The 15,873-nt window shown below is 40.9% G+C and overlaps 1 protein-coding gene across 8 annotated transcripts in view; it reads left to right on the forward strand.

Annotated features, from left to right (window-relative positions):
• Positions 1-15,873, forward strand: part of ANO1 (anoctamin 1) — a 71,310-nt gene that overhangs the window by 44,330 nt on the left and 11,107 nt on the right. For 2 of the 8 annotated variants that reach the window (XM_039725084.1, XM_039725088.1), the window contains 9 exons: positions 1,075-1,116; positions 4,093-4,157; positions 4,699-4,833; positions 6,053-6,213; positions 8,856-8,938; positions 10,553-10,564; positions 11,380-11,451; positions 13,332-13,379; positions 14,578-14,652. In XM_039725084.1, coding sequence (XP_039581018.1) covers positions 1,075-1,116; positions 4,093-4,157; positions 4,699-4,833; positions 6,053-6,213; positions 8,856-8,938; positions 10,553-10,564; positions 11,380-11,451; positions 13,332-13,379; positions 14,578-14,652 — 693 coding nt within the window. The remainder of the gene's footprint in view (positions 1-1,074; positions 1,117-4,092; positions 4,158-4,698; positions 4,834-6,052; positions 6,214-8,855; positions 8,939-10,552; positions 10,565-11,379; positions 11,452-13,331; positions 13,380-14,577; positions 14,653-15,873) is intronic. The other 6 variants (XM_039725089.1, XM_039725085.1, XM_039725090.1 and 3 more) reach the window with 3 other exon arrangements.

The following is a 15,873-nucleotide window of genomic DNA, read 5'->3' on the forward strand; positions in this document are numbered from 1 at the left end:
ACCATAAGCAAGGATCTGATGTCACATATTCCATGGGCTGGATGTGACTGGAGACCTTCCTGCTGATGAAATCTGCTTCTGAGCAGCTCAGTGAGATGTCAAGAATGTGTTCAGCTGTGGTGCTCTTCGAGAGGGTCAGTGAGAGCTCAGGAATTCTGGTGGCACTCAAGGCAAGCCAGGGTCCCCCATCCTGTCAGAGGTGCACAGAGCTGGGTGCTGGTGTCCTTCTGATTTAGAGGTTCAGGGTGCAACTAGAACTGACAAACACACGCTCTCAGCCTGCAGAACAGCTTGGCAGATGTCACAGGGACTGGCTGTCACACTGCTGATGCCTGAGCTGAGTGCGAGTGCCCAAGGGCTGTGGAGCCCAGTGCTGGTTTTCTGGCCTGGCATTTGAGGCTGAAATGTGTCTTCCTGGTTTTCTGCTCCCCACACTCTCACTGGTTTTACATGGGACTGTGAGAGCTTTATCTTGGAGCACCCAAGAGCATAGCAGCCTCCTTGTCTGCCTGATGTTTGTCATACATGTCAGGGCTCTCAGAGTACAGCAGTGCTGTGTAGAAATCGAGAAAGTAAGATTAAATAAACTTCTCTTCCTGTTCTAGCCTCACATCTTTGGACAGCTGCTGATAGTCTTGTATAGAAGTTATTTATTGTCTTAGTTTGCTCAAAAAATAGCTCCAAATTAAAACCTCAAATCTAATCAGCCCTGAGTGTTTGGAGAGTCTGGAGAGGGAGCAGCTCTCTCAGCTGGTTCCTTCTCTTTCCAGTGGACTGAGCTGAACCCCAAATGCCATGGCAATACCGCATCCTTTCCCTCGACATTTTTAGGCCATCTTTATCACTTATTCATTCCTTTTCCCCCCATGACAGACCCTATTGCTCTTTCCTAATGTGCCCGACGACAGAAGACAAAGTGTGCCGTGACAAATGGGCTCCTAAAATACAGCATTATTTTACAGATTGCTTTTTCTGGTTTTGATGCATTAAGTGAGTGGGAGACATGGGTATGCAGGATCAGAGCAGTTCTTGGCACAACCTGCTGGATGACGCAGATTTTCTCTCTCTTTAAAGGGTGACTATGAAGGTGAAAACGTGGAGCCCAATGACAGAAAAGTAAGTTGATGAGCAGGGGGGTTTGACATACACACAAGAATCCCAGTCTGAAGAGTCACCTGTTGGAATCTGGATGTTTTTTTGCCAAAATCCCACAGAAAATGCTGCAAAAAGGCACTAAATGCGAAGCAGTTTAAGAAAAAAAGTGCTTTGCAGCATTTAAAAAAAATTTGCCCAAATGTGGAATGTAGTGTGAATATGCATGAAGTACCCAGCTCAGCAATGATACATTTCATGCCACATTGATAAGAATATCGACATATGTTCAGATAATGTCATTTCAGGCCAGCTCTGATGAGAGTATGCTCAGTCATATTCTGCTGTCTGTATTGGGCATAAATCCTGCTTCATTCCATGCCATGAGGATCAGAATTGGAGGAGTGGGAGGCAAAGGCAGTTTATGCACATAGGCATAAAAGTGATTGGGAAAGAAAAATATTGAATGTTATTTAGGAAAAAGGGGTCCTCAACAATGTTTTAGTGTGTGCTCTGCAGCCAGAACCTGTCCTATGGGTGTACACTGAGGCAATGCATGGCTTTTTGCTGAAGTTAATGCTTTAAATTGTGGTTTTATTGTCTGTATAGTGAAAGACATTTGTTCACTGTGGTAAAACAACTAGGAATTATCCTAAGGAAGTACTTTTCTTAAGGAAGTAGGAAGTAGTACTTTATAGTAAGGAAGCATGAACAAAAAAACAAATTTTGCACCCTTAGTGGAAATGCTGATTTCTTAAGTGCAAAGCTCAGTGACTTCGTGTTCCCCATCACTCTTCCCCAAAGAAGGGTGGCTTTTGGCTGTGCATCAGACAAAAACTGAAGAGGTGACCACCAGTTCTCTCAGGAGGAGCTACTAAATTTGGGTGTTGTATATGCTGGGGTTTCAGTCCTGAAACTTTGCCTTTCCTGTTTGTTTTATAATTATTTTTGCCCCTCCAAAGAAATGCTCTGAACATTCAGGTCATAGGAAAAGCAGATTTAAAGACTTTGAGGCTTTATATATAAAAATAGGTTCCAAAAATTGACACTGTGCTAGTCCTTCAGGTGCAAATGGCTCATCAAAAGGCAGTGAATATTATTTCCCTCCCTCTATTGATTTGTGTTAAAAATACCACACATCTGTCTTTTCATTATTAAGCAACGCATCACTCAACTAAAAATAGGATGAAAGTCCATGCTTTCTGAAAGTGTCCAGCTTATCTTGTGCATTACTAACACCTCAAACCTCACAAATTCGCTAATTTCAGAAGTTCATTGTGTGTTTGGAAGTGTTTACTTTGGCTTTTGACTTTCAGTTCCATCAAATAATCTTTTGGTGTGTTTTGGCATGTCTCTTCTGGTTTCTTGAAGCTTTCTTTAATCTTATCCAGCACTAGGCCAGGCCTGTGCCTTTTTTAACAAGAAAATTGAAGATTTGAGGCCTAGAAATGAAGTAAATATTTAGGTCTAGTGTGCTGATCTCCTCTAATCATGTCTTTGAAGCTGTGCTTTGAATATCAGGCTGATAAATGTCAGGATAAATGAGATAATTCATTTGTACTTTAGACACAAATCTGGTTTCAAGTTGCACAAAACTAAAACATGGCACTGATGCAAAATCTCCTCAGCTTAGTGTTTTCCTGATATGCCTGACCAGCTTGGATCACAGAAAAGGAATCTAATTTCCAGCATGCACTTTGTTCTAAAGATTAAATTTAAATATATGTATAGAGAAGGAAGGGGCTCAGCTAGGGCTGCATGTGGATGTTGAGGTGTCCCAAATCATTGCTTCCCAGACACAGGCAGTTGGCCTTGAACCTTTGGAAAATGTGGTTGAAAGAAACTTAAAGCAGAATAAAAATAAAATTTGCAAGAATGTTGCTGTTTAACAAAGGCCTGCTGTTAAGTTTCAGTTCCTGCCCTTACTTTGTAAGGAAATTAATAATGATTAATGATTTTGGGTTGCAGAGGGGAAAACCTACGTTCCATTTACATTTTTGACGTCATATTTCTGTAAAAGCTGAGAAGTTGCTTTGTTGGGTTTTTTTGGGTTTTTTAATGAGTCATGCCATTTGTATAAGTACAGCAGTTCAGCTTGGAAATTCTCCGTTAATGGTTTGGCAGGAGAATTCCAAAATTGCTGTAGAAACGTGGTTTGCTCTGGGACTTCTCTGTGATCAAGTGTGAGCAGGAGGAATGGGCATGGGTAGTGGCCAGGCTCTGGTCTGCCCTTTTCTTTTTGCTGCATTTCACTGGAGACATGTAGGAGTTTGACATCTGTCAAGTTTCCCATGATAAAATAGCCTGGAGTTTAGGGAATAACATCCTGTTTTGTCTAGGAACAAGATTCATCCTGTTGCCCTCCCTGTACTGATACTGGTTCCCCACTGAGTTTCATTTCTTGTTCACTCCGTTGTCTGAATTGAATGAGGGACGAAAGTGAGGTTTGAGAACCACTACTTATATATTTTACAAAATAGAGGATAAGCTGAAGGTCTTAGAGGAACCTATTTTTGTGAGGCATTCAGTTTTGCAAATCAGTAACGGGGATCATTGTTTTCTTTGGCCCACATCCTGACAAAGAGGAAGAGTGGAAATCGTTGGCTTCTTGTGGTTTAAAGCTGAAGAAAAATTTTAAATGCAGCCTTTAAGGCACCTCAGCCCAGCACCTCTTTCTGGATGCTGGATTACAGTGAAATGGGCTGAGGCTGGATGTCAGGAGAAGGTTCTTCCCCCAGAGGGTGGCTGGGCCTATGGATCACAAAACCAGCACTGCTGTCCCTGTCTCTGCTGTAGGTGTCCATCAGTCCAGCTGCTGAAGAGCCTTTCAACGTGCTGGAATTCATCTCCCTGTTGGAGCGTGCCAAACCATGGCATTTACTTTTAATATTTAATTCAGGCTGCGTGTGTTGGCAGGATGTGGGTTGAAACCTGCGGCGGCCAGAGGAGAACCCAGCGCTGCTTCAGCGCTCACCTTTCTCCTGCCTTTCTGTTTTCCAGCTCCTGTGTGAGGAGTGGGCGAGCTACGGAGTGTTTTATAAATACCAGCCCATCGACCTGGTGAGGTGAGAGTTCAGCCCTGGGCATGGAGTTTCCACGGGGCAGAGATGAAGCTCTGCAGGGATGCTCGTGCCCTGTGCCCCTGGGGGGGTTCCTGCCCTCACCCTGGGGGATTCCAGAGAATGGGAAATTCACTGGGAGAAAAGGAGTTTTCTGTGAGTTTAGAACATGCTGATATATCCCACATAGAGTGAAAGCTTGCGGGGGATATATTTTTTTTTGCTCATGATAAGACTCTCTGAAGAAAATGAGGTGCCTTTCTAAGAGGATTCACTCACAGAAGGTCCAAAGATACCAATTTGCACAGCAGAAACACAGTGGAGGGAAAAAATGAGCAGTGGGACAAACTTGTTTTCAGGGTGCCTGAATCTCAAGCATCATGAGAAAGAGAGTTCTCTGAGAAGAAAAAAATTCCCACAGGTCATCAGATCTTACTTTCTCCATGCCTAATCCAGATGTGATTCATAATTTTAGCCACGTTATATTTTAAGAAATAGGAAACATGTCTCTCTCATTTCTTTCTCTTTTTTTCTAAATGTATTTCAGAAAATACTTTGGAGAGAAGATTGGGCTATATTTTGCCTGGCTGGGAGTTTATACACAAATGCTCATTCCAGCTTCAATTGTAGGGATTATCGTTTTCCTCTATGGCTGTGCAACTGTGGATGAGAATATACCCAGGTAAAATGGATGAATAAATAGATTTTGCTGTTGGAGGGCACTTCAAGCTCAAAGCTGTCTCACTTTAGAAATCTTTTGTCAGTAATATCTAGGCCAAGCACAGCTGAAATTGGGGTTTCTTGTTCCTGGGTCTTGTCCTGTGCCCCCCACACCCCCTCACCCCTGTCCCCATTCCCATCTGTGCCATCTGGCTGTCGCAGGAGGATGGTATGCTCCTAAAACTCTCCATCCTCACGCTTCATCTTTTGGAAGCTGTGCTCAAAATTAATCCACCTCCACAGGCCCCCTGATCTCAGCTTCCAGTAAGGCACAGAGCTCTCCCAAGGGCACAGAGCAGCCCATTTCTATCTCATTAGCATTCATTGTTACTATTACTTGGGCAGTTTGCATTGGTGTCCTAAAAATAATTCTTGGCCAGTTGCTCAGGTGGTTGGGTTTTTTCCCAAACTCAGATCATTATGTTGAAACAAACCAGCAAAATTCTGCTAATGAGGGGGTTTGGTGCTTCCCAGCACAGAGTGCTGAGGAGAGCATTGTGTGACAGAGAGATGTATCAAGAATATACATCCCTCAAATAAGCTACTGTGATCACATCAACAAAATCTGGATGTCCTCCTACTTTTAATCTTTCAGCAAGTTTTGTATTAAAACATTTTTAAACCCCTCTGATTTTGCATTTTTTGCCCTGTATGCATCATCTGTTGGAGATGCAAATTACATGGTTTGTACAACAAGCACCAGCCCTGAATAACGAAGCAGATAATGGGTACCAAAAAATAGATTTAATTTTTTTTTTTTGTTGATTAAGATTGCTTTGTAGTGCTTCCAACAGTTGAAGAAAGTCAAAGGGAGGGTCACTGTTGCTATTTCACAGATGGAGCGCAGAGCAGATAAATTGGTTGAACTCCAGTCTCTTGATGTTCAGCACTTCCCTTGTACCTTATCTATCACTGTAGTTTGTATTTCAAAACAAGAGTGTTTTATTGTATTTTTATTTATTTTATTCTCTAGGATCTTAGAGTAGAAAGCATAGAGCCTTATGGCTCTGGGGCAGGAAGGGGGGAGGGAAGACAGCCTTACATGAGGATTTCAGCTCCTGCAGTGATGTAGGATTGTATCCAGTGACCCTACAGAAGCAGCTGCTGTCCACAGGAGAAAAGATCACCAGAGCACAAAGCTGGAGCCATCCTGACCATGCTTTTCCCTTCTCTTGTTGCAGTATGGAGATGTGTGACCAGAGAAACAACATCACCATGTGTCCCTTGTGTGACAAAACGTGCAGTTACTGGAAGATGAGCTCTGCTTGTGCCACTGCCCGTGCGAGTCATCTGTTTGATAACCCTGCAACTGTCTTCTTCTCAGTCTTCATGGCTCTCTGGGGTAAGAAGATCCATGCCTTGATGTTAAGATTTTAATTATTGAAAATACAACAGGAAGAAACAGAGGAGATAAAGCAGTATATTTATACACAGGCAGTAAATGACAGAAAGAATTTATCTTATTTTTTTTCCTTCTTCCTTTTTTTTTTTTCTTTCCCATGAAACTGTCACACCCAAATTTATACTCTGGACTGGAGGCTAAAATTCAAAAAGTTGCTGAAGCTGAATAGCAAATGAAATTGTTAAGCATCTGTCATAAAACTGCTGCGTGGTATGTCAAAATTTCATTAACGGGATTGCACAGCTTGCCAAAAGAAAAAAAAAATCTCTTTGCAGAGCCAGCTTCCACTTTAGAACATTACAGAAGAAATGTATTAATGTACTCTGAGGTTGAGGGGAGGGCTCTGGGGGGAAGTGTAATGGCCTTTAGCGTCTTCAGGACAAACCAACATTGATTCCTGAGTGTGCTCCGAGATGCAATTAGGTTTATCTGCAGGCAGACATCATGCAAGGAGGCTGGGAAGAGGGAACAATACTGGAGAGGGATTTATCCTGATGCTGCCCTCATGGTTTGAGCCCTTTCTGGACATGTCTCTGGCACTTGGGTCAAAATATGAACCCTCTCATGACATCTTTGTGAGGATGTCTTCAGGAATGGTTATGGAGGGCTTCTCCCCTCCCTGCTGGGAGGGATGGGGAACCTCCTTGCTCCAGGAATGGGCTCTGGAGAAGAGGAGCTTTGATGGCCACATGTTTCCAGCAGCAGTGAGAGCAGCACAAGCCCTCCTGTACAGCTCGTTGTGAATTAACCTAACCTGTTCTGGATTATATTTCATCCTAATAATACACCTAGAGTTTTTATCTCTTCGAGTACATGGGGAACTGTTTGTACATTACCATTCATCTGAACTGATTTAAGTACAACTCAGCATAATTTAATTTTAATTTTGGCCAGGATCTGTATTTGGGATAACATTGTTTTAGATGCAGCACTGTGAGGTTATTGTCAGGTAGCACAAGGAAAGTCAAGTGTCAGCTTTGGTCTCCCTCATTTACCATTACTGGGAGCCCCACGTGGATCTTGGCATGTTATCCTCTTGTCCAAAAAGTAAAAGTTTGCCTCCCTTTACACAGCAAGCAACTATGGGTCTCTTCATCCAGTTTTTACACTCTTGTGCAAAGTAAGGCAGATTGGCGGAAGCCAGGTTCTGGGCCCTGCACAAAATCTGAGAGGGTTTTGAAGTGGGATGTCAAACTTCTCAAGCTCTTTGGAGTCAACACAAAGTTTTATTCTGGTACAATCCCAGATAAACCAAACATTGTTTCAAAAAGGTCTTTTTCAACTGGAAAACTAAGAACTTTCTCCACATAGTTTTGAATTCGTGTTGTTAAATTCATGTATGGTTGAAATAGGAAAGTGCAGGTGCTCATGGCAGAGCAGGGATGCAGCTGCCTGGCACCTTCCCCTGGGGCTCCCGAAACATGCCAGCATTCCAGGCACTGTCCTCTCCTTTTGCCCTGCTGTAAGTCAGTGCCACGGGAGGATTTCCAGCAGCATCTCATTCATGTTCCATATCTCTGGCTGCAAATGGAAGCTGCAGCCCCCAGCCAGCATGAGAGCTGTGAGGAGAGGAGAGGCAATTCCAGGTCCCTGAGACAGGAACCCTCTCAAGACACAGCTCTGGCCACCCTGATTCACAGGAAGCCTGTGGCTTGTGAAGGGGCTCAGCTGTAGCTTTTCCACATGAGAGTTTCACTTGGAAGGCGACTGAATGCCATGGCCCCAGCCTGGCTGCAGTCAAGAGGGTGTCCTCTCCTCTCTGTTCAACTTTGTTACCCTCTCCCTGCCTCTGTTTTTTCTGGATACAAATGTTTCTGAGCACATCTGTTAATACTCACTGTGGGAAGCTCCCCTGGGAACACCATTTCTTGGTAGACTTGCCTCTTTCATAATCACTTATTTATTGTACAACACTGGTGTATTCCCAGCATCTAAATATGTCCTCTGAGAACTCGCTCGGTCTCAGGGGCAGATAGACTGATATAGACTGGGATCATTCATGGGGACTCAAGAATTGCTTTAACCAGGTTTTTTTCTCTGAGCCTTCTCCATCAAAAAGAAAATGGTTGGGTTTCTAATGATTAAAACTCTTAAAGGCTTCCTCTTTCACACTTTCACAAGAGTGTTTGGGTTTGAGTGTGATGATTAGAGCCAGCTGCTCTATTGTGACCACTAGGTGGATGTAATTATAATGGTATCAAAATGCTTTATCTTGATATCTTTGAGGGAGTAACTCTGCCATCAGTACAAGTGAAATCATTCCTATTTTGTACAGATGTGATTCAAGTTTTTTGGATTCACAGATGAAATGATACACAGTTGAAGACCAATAATATTATTAGTCCCACATACAAATATTTAAATAAGTTTGGCTGCCTGGCTTTATTAGAGCCCTTAAAAATTGCAGGCATCTTCCTTCTTGAAGCTGTGGATGTAGCAAATGCCCTTTTTTCAGCTCACCTGGATAAAACATTTGGCTCCTGGAACATCAGTGTTTCCCAGCCAGACCTGACTGTTGAATAAAAGGAAACAGAAATGAAGTGATGTGGTAATCTGTGTTACGTGTTAAACTGTTGTTTCAGCTGCCACCTTTATGGAGCACTGGAAGAGAAAACAGATGCGCCTCAACTACAGGTGGGACCTGACTGGGTTTGAAGAGGAGGAGGTTTGTCCCTTCAGTTCTGACTCTTTGCTTTCCACCCTGCTGTTGCCCTGACCTTACAGGGTTGCCTCGTGCTCCTGGGAGGGTTCCATCCTATAGGAGGAAGGAAAATCCCTGTATATGAACTGTTTGAGGTTTTTGTAGCAAAGGCATGACTAATCCAGTCCTGTTGCCATGGGAACATAATTGTATAGCCACAAAATGTGTTGGGTTTTTTTTTACTTTTTGAAGAGTGGGGTCACACCTAGCAGTGTAGGCATGGAATATACAGCTCAGACCTTCTGCTGGGTTGAAGTCAGGGTGCCAAGAGCCAAGGACCTCATTCATCACACACTGCTGTAAATCAGAAATGAGTGCACTGAAGCTGATAAAGTTACAGTGCTGTAAAAAAAGCACTGAAAAATTCCTATTAACTTTAACGATGCAGGATCAAGCCCTGACTTGGAAAATACTTCAGAAAGCATTGCCAGACGTGGGTTTGAGGCATGGGGAAGGACATGGTGTGAGGTGGTGGAGTTTTTTGCAGTGGCTGAAAAAAAAGTAATACTTCTGGCCAGGTTTATTCTAAATCTGCTGAAGAGCATAAAGGAGAAAAGGCCCAAATCTGTATGAAGAAAAGATCTTCAACATCAATGAAGTTTTAGAAAGAGAGGAAGGAAAATCCTCAGTTAGCTGAGAAACTGTTTCCCACCTTTTTGATTTTAATTTGGCCTCTTTACAGAAAATAAAGGAGACACCTTCCCAGAGCAGAGCACAGTCCCAGCCCCCAGCCTTCCCTGCTATTGTTACTAAAAGAAGTATGACCTCCCTTGTCACGTCTCTAGATGTCCTAAATAGATTCACAACAAATACTGCTCACGTGAAACACAAACCTCAGCAGCCCTTCCTGGCTCTGACACCCTGCAGCTCGCTGAGCCTGGCGCAGCCATTTCTCCCCTTGCCCCCAGAGCCTTTCTGTAGGAATTATCTCCCCTTAATATGTTTATCTCCTCCATAATATATTTAGGTACCCTGTGCCAGCACCCTTTGCACTGATCCATACCTATTTACTGGGGGAGAATATAGGGATTTATTTCCTGGACACTATATGCTCTTTTATTTTTGGTAACTTGTTAGCATCCATGAAAGTGAAGAGGATTAAGTGTATCTTTTCAATGGCAGCTTCATGTCTGAGTTCAGGGCTCTGCACAGCCAAACCAGCAGCTGTCAATTCTGTGTATTTAATTGTGTGTTTGGTGGTCAGTGATAAATAATACAGTCATGGGTTTTTCACAGGATTTAAGGTTCTCCTGTTGATGATCTAGGGGAGACTTAAGATAGAATCATGTTGAACAGTTGGGGTTTCAAGTGAAATGTTAAAGCACAAAGTATCTCATTTTCTGGTGTTTTTAGAGATGCCAGGTTCACACAATACTTGCAGTAATGTTAATTAATATAGAACATGAATAGACTGGGTTTTCTCCAGTAGTGTCTAACCATCCACTGTACCTGTGTTTGTTTCATGTAACTTTTAATATATAAATACAATATGACCTGGAACAGTTCAGTAATCAAATTTTTGTTTATTTGTTTTTTGTTTTTTCTTGTTTTTCGTGGTTTTTTTCTGGTTTCCTGAAGGAGGCAGTCAAGGTTTGGAAAACATTTTTTTTTTTTTAAATCGCTCCTACCTTTTTTATTCCATGTCTACTGATGAATGCCATCTTTTGATCTCCATTTCTCCTTTTTCGAGCATCAGATTTTCTTTGGAACTCCCACTGATTGCTTTGGCTTTACACCTTTCCCCTCTCCACTTGTTCAGACTTTTTTCAGCTCCGTTCTGTTTCCCATCCAATGCATAATTTTGAATTCTGACTCTTTTATGAATGCGTAATTATCGGGAATTCTGAACCCATGAATCTTCCTCAGTCTTTTAGCTGTCTCTTACTTCCAAGTGTTACCTACACCTTTTCCTGCAATGCAGACAGAGAATCTGTGGATGTTGTCCAGGACAGAATTAGGGGAACGCCCCAACTGACAATTTTCTGGGATCCCAAAGACAAGTATTTTGCATATTTACAGCAGAAAATTAATCCCCTCATGAGCTGAGGATCACTGAAATTAGTTAATGACATTTAACTTTTCTCAAAAATAGAGGTAACTAAAATCCAAGCATCATGAGCTGTGCTGTCTGCAGGTTGTGCTGCTTATCTCATATATTAAATGTAATCTACACAGGATTGCACATTGCTGTCCAAGTCGTTCTGCAGCTGCTCCTGTATTCACAGGACTTAACATTTTTAAATTATAGTCAACTATCAATTGATATGAATGACACACCAAGTGAATTGGAATTCAGTTAGAAAACTCAGAAATTATCAGGAAATCAACCTGCAGAGAGTTCATCTGTAAGCTGATGGAGAAAATAAGAAATCTTGCTTTTTAAAAAAATATTACTTCTTTCACAGGATCATCCAAGAGCAGAATATGAAGCGAAAGTTTTAGAAAAATCATTGAGAAAAGAACACAAACATAAAGAGGTATGGTAAAAATTTTCATTTGTTTCTCTCATGAAAAAGAAGGTTGTTACAGCAGGCAGTGACCCGAAACTGATAAATAGGTAAAAAGTAGTCAATTTTCGCTGTGTTTAAGTTCCAGGTGTCCTCATCCACACATGAGATGCTTGGGGTCTGCCAGGCACAAGACCTGATTAAATCTAGAAATTACTTGACTAATTAGATTCAGGAGTGTGGCTCAGGGAAATTAACAGAGCCTCATCAAAGAGGTGCTCCTCTAACACTAATAAATCAAGTTTGAGAAAACTGTAATAAATCAAGTTTCAGAAAACTGTAATAAACCATCTTGTTCTGCAGTAAAATTACCTAAAGCCTCTCAGGAGAACTTCTCTGTCTTGCTGGACTTTCTCTGCAAATAAAAATATTAACTAAGAGTACTAACTCCAATTTCCATGCCAAATTCCAGCCTTGGCAATAACTTTCGGCCTTTTAAAAATGCAGCTTCCTCTTTTATTCCACTGAACAGGGCGCTGCTCACTTATGCTCTGAACTTGCTCTTTATATCACTGTGAGAAAGGTGCTGCCTGTCACCCGAGGAGCACCTGCCTCTTGCCAAGGGATTGTGCAATCTCCACAAGCAGCTTCCCTGCCCTTTCACTGGAGCTGGAATTCCTTTCCTGTCAGCAGCAGAGCGATTTGGGAAAACTCCTTTTCTCCCCTGCACACTGATGCCCCCATCCTACCTGAGGTTATTCCCCCTTCACTGCAAGAAGTGAGCCATTTGTGTGCCGTGGTTTTATTGAGAAAAGTAAAAACTCCAACATAAAAATGGGCAGAATTTCCCCTTTTGTGTCTGTTGCCAGTGGCATGACAACATGGGACCTTTCCCTAAATTGGGATTTTATGACAACCCTGTGAAAATACAGCTGCAGTAACATTTACACTCTTTAGGGGCAGCACATATAGATGAATGTTAAAGTGAATTTATACTTGAGTACCCCCGGGCCCCTCTTAACAGACGCTACAGAGCTGCTGGTGGTGTGTTCCCATTAATCCATAGGATGCTGTATGTAAGTGGTTCAGTGTCATAAGCAAATCAAATCCCTTTTTAAATCCCTTGCAGAAGAGCTGCACTATGATAGGCTGGGTAAACGATTTTGGATACAGACTTTACTGTATTCCACTAAAAACCTGTAACTTGCTCTACTTTTGAGTATAATCAAAATTTGGGTCTTAAATGTGGAAGACTAATCAGACAATTAATGAATGGTGGCCCTCTAATATTGGAGAATGGAAGTTGAGCAATTAAGAAAGGATTCTTTTTTTTTTTTTAACCAGACTATTTATAAGTTTTTGGGCTGTGTTCAATTTGGATGTTACTAATTTGGGAAACGTGAGAAAAAGAGGTTTTTTCTGAAAGACTTGGTAATTATCTTTCACTGGGATCTAGTGTGTTAAAGTTCAAATTCAACAGTTGTAACACTTGGAAACCTTCTTAAAGAAAAAATATCTAAAGCTAAGCCAAAATTGCTTATAGCTTTTTCAAGAGAAGTCTAATTTAAAATTAAAAAAAAAAAAAAAAAATAAAGGGAAAAAAAAATTCCACATTCTTTACACCTCATAAAATTGAAAGCAGAGCACAATTCTATATTAAAAAGGGAATATCATTTGCAGGATTGCCTGATGTTCCCTAGGATTTGGGGCAAGCATTTCTCTTTTGTTGCTGTTATATTTTATTAACTTAAAGCTGAAACACAAAGCCTTAACCAAACTAGCAGAGCATTCACTTGTGCTAAAATGCTGTGTCAGTAGAGAATATGGAATTAATTACTGGAATTAATTGAGCAGTGCTTTGTAATGCCATATTTCCCGACCCTTTTCTGTTTCCTTTGACTGCCGATCAGAAGCACCGATATTTTCCAGAAGAGACAGCAAACAAATGGAGACAAAGAGTTAAGAAAGTCATGGCTGGGGTGAAATTGGTTCTTTTTATACAAACTTATGAAGAAACTCAAATTATGAGTAATTATGGAAGACACAAATCAATTTGGTTTTGGCTGTTAAACCTTTGTTTAATATTCACATTCAGTTCTGGGTTTCTTCCCCTTCCTCGCCTCATTCCTTCAGCACTTTTTGGGACAATGCTCTATGAGTTGGGAATGGCACTGCATGGCTAATCTTAGATTTCCCATCCTGGACGCTATGTTTTGCAGAGGAGCATGGGCCTTCTGTTGAAAGAGCTGCTTGCACTTCCCTGGGACAACGTGCATGTCATAAAAATAGAAGTTGAGCAATATTTTTATGTGCATTACATGTGCATCATCCTCTGAGATGTTCCTTTTGCTGTTGATTTTCTGGTGTTTCAAAACAATTCCGGGCATCCAAGTTTGTGAAGGACTCCAGAGGAGCAATGCTCTTCTAAATGAATATTTTGCAGCCAAAATTCAAGCAGTGGCTGATTGACTGGGTTTAGGGAATTCAGAGAATATACAGAGTTGTTATATTGAAAATAACAAAATGGTTTGGGTCGGAAGGGACCTTAAAGACCACCTCGTTCCAGCCCCCCTTCTATAATTCCTATTACTGTAGTCTTTTGAATACCATAGGAGTGCCCAGGTTAAATTAAAAATCACTCATATCAAAGGAATTTTAAGTCTTGCCACACACCAAAACTTAATCTTTCCTGTCAAGTGGGTGTTCACCTTGGAGCTACTCCGTAGCGTGAATTAATTTAATACTTAAATCTGTATTTCAGTGGAGCCAGTGGTGCAACAGCAGAGCTGCAAATATCAACTGTGGAAGGGGAGAGGAAGGAGGGGGATTTTTGTAGGGAAAGCAAAAGAAAATATTTAACAGCAAGAGAGACCTTACTTCATGGTTTATGACAGCCTATTTGCATGTTTCCTTCAAAAAGTACACAGAAAAATCTGGTTTATTTATACTCCCAGCACAGGCGCTTGACCAGTTTGAACCTGGATACGGAGTAAACAATTTGCCTGTGTGGAATTGTGACTGTAAACACTGTGTCTGCATCTTCTAACTGGTTGTGGTTTTCCCAGCCTTTTCTTCCCTCTCGTTGTTTTCATCACGGCAAAATCACATTCTCCTTCTTTATCAAATGTACCTTTTTTTCCCACCAAAAAAATTTAGACAGACAAAGAGAAGCTGACATGGAAGGACCGTTTTCCAGCCTATTTAACCAATTTTGTTGGCATCATCTTCATGGTAAGCATCACCTGGCAAAACCTGAAATTTTTTGTTACTGAATCATTGTATGGAAAAGAAGTGATAGGAAACCTTATCGGGTGGGTGTAGTTCAAAATGTCTTTTTTCCAATGAAAAAAGTCAAGCATTTTATTGGTTTATGATCTGAAATATTTTCAAGAGCTTGAATTTCTCCTTTGCTGTCTTTTTACAATAAAGACAAAAGAACACTAAACTAGGGGAGGGGAAAGTGAGGGCACAGAAATGGAAATTCCCACACTACTGATGGGATGAATCTTAAAAAGTACAGAGAGCCCTCTCAGAAGGTGTTCAGGAAGGAGAGACCAACATCATTTTTATAATCAAACTTCAGGAAAGAACTGACGTTGCCAGTTGCAATCATAATAGCAATGATTTTTAATAAATCAGTCAAATTTGGAGCTATACCATCTAACAGGAGAATTGCAAACAGAGCACTTAAAGAAAAGGTAAAATAATGATGAGAACAGCCTTCTTCCAATTGCTGATAAAGCATCAGTGTTTAAAACAAATGTTGACAGAAATAAGAATAATTCAAGTCATGGAACAGATTGGTAGGTATATTGAAAAAAGCTTAAACCCTTTCCAAAGGTAAAATTTCCCAGACTAAGTCAATTAATTTGGTTTTTTGGTGTAGAGATTTTGATTTAAGGTTGAGTTTTTTTAAAATTTCTATTTTCAGAGAACAGAAATGCAACAAATCTCATATGCTCAGCTGAAAAATCAGTACCTTTTGAGAATCATGTTTTAAAATCATTCCTCTATTTAAGCAATGAAAAATTGAGAGAGATTTTACTGTGCCAGGAAGTGTGTTGATTTAATCAGATTTAATTTCAGTTTGTGATTATGAGAGCACAGTGAGCCTGTCTAAGGGATTTGAAGGCTGGTGTGTAGAGTGAAGCTGAAATACTCCTATTTGTTTCAAATTTGGGGGGTTTTTTATCACAGAGGAAACACCATGTGTTTATACTGCTGGTGTCATGGCTGAAAGCAAGCCCACTAATACTTTTCATATTAGTATTTATGTTAATTACTACTATTATTTATATTAATTAGTAATTAATATTTTATAATTTATTTATTAGTAATATTTAGTATTTTTTAATGCTGTGAAGCATGGAGTTTACATTTAGATGCCTTTAAAAAAAAAAGCCTTTTGCCTGCAATTGCAGCATCATGGTGCCATTCTTTCTCTTTAATTGT

This window comes from Passer montanus, unplaced genomic scaffold (genome assembly GCF_014805655.1).
Source record: "Passer montanus isolate IOZ18808 unplaced genomic scaffold, ASM1480565v1 scaffold54, whole genome shotgun sequence".
NCBI lineage: Eukaryota > Metazoa > Chordata > Aves > Passeriformes > Passeridae > Passer > Passer montanus.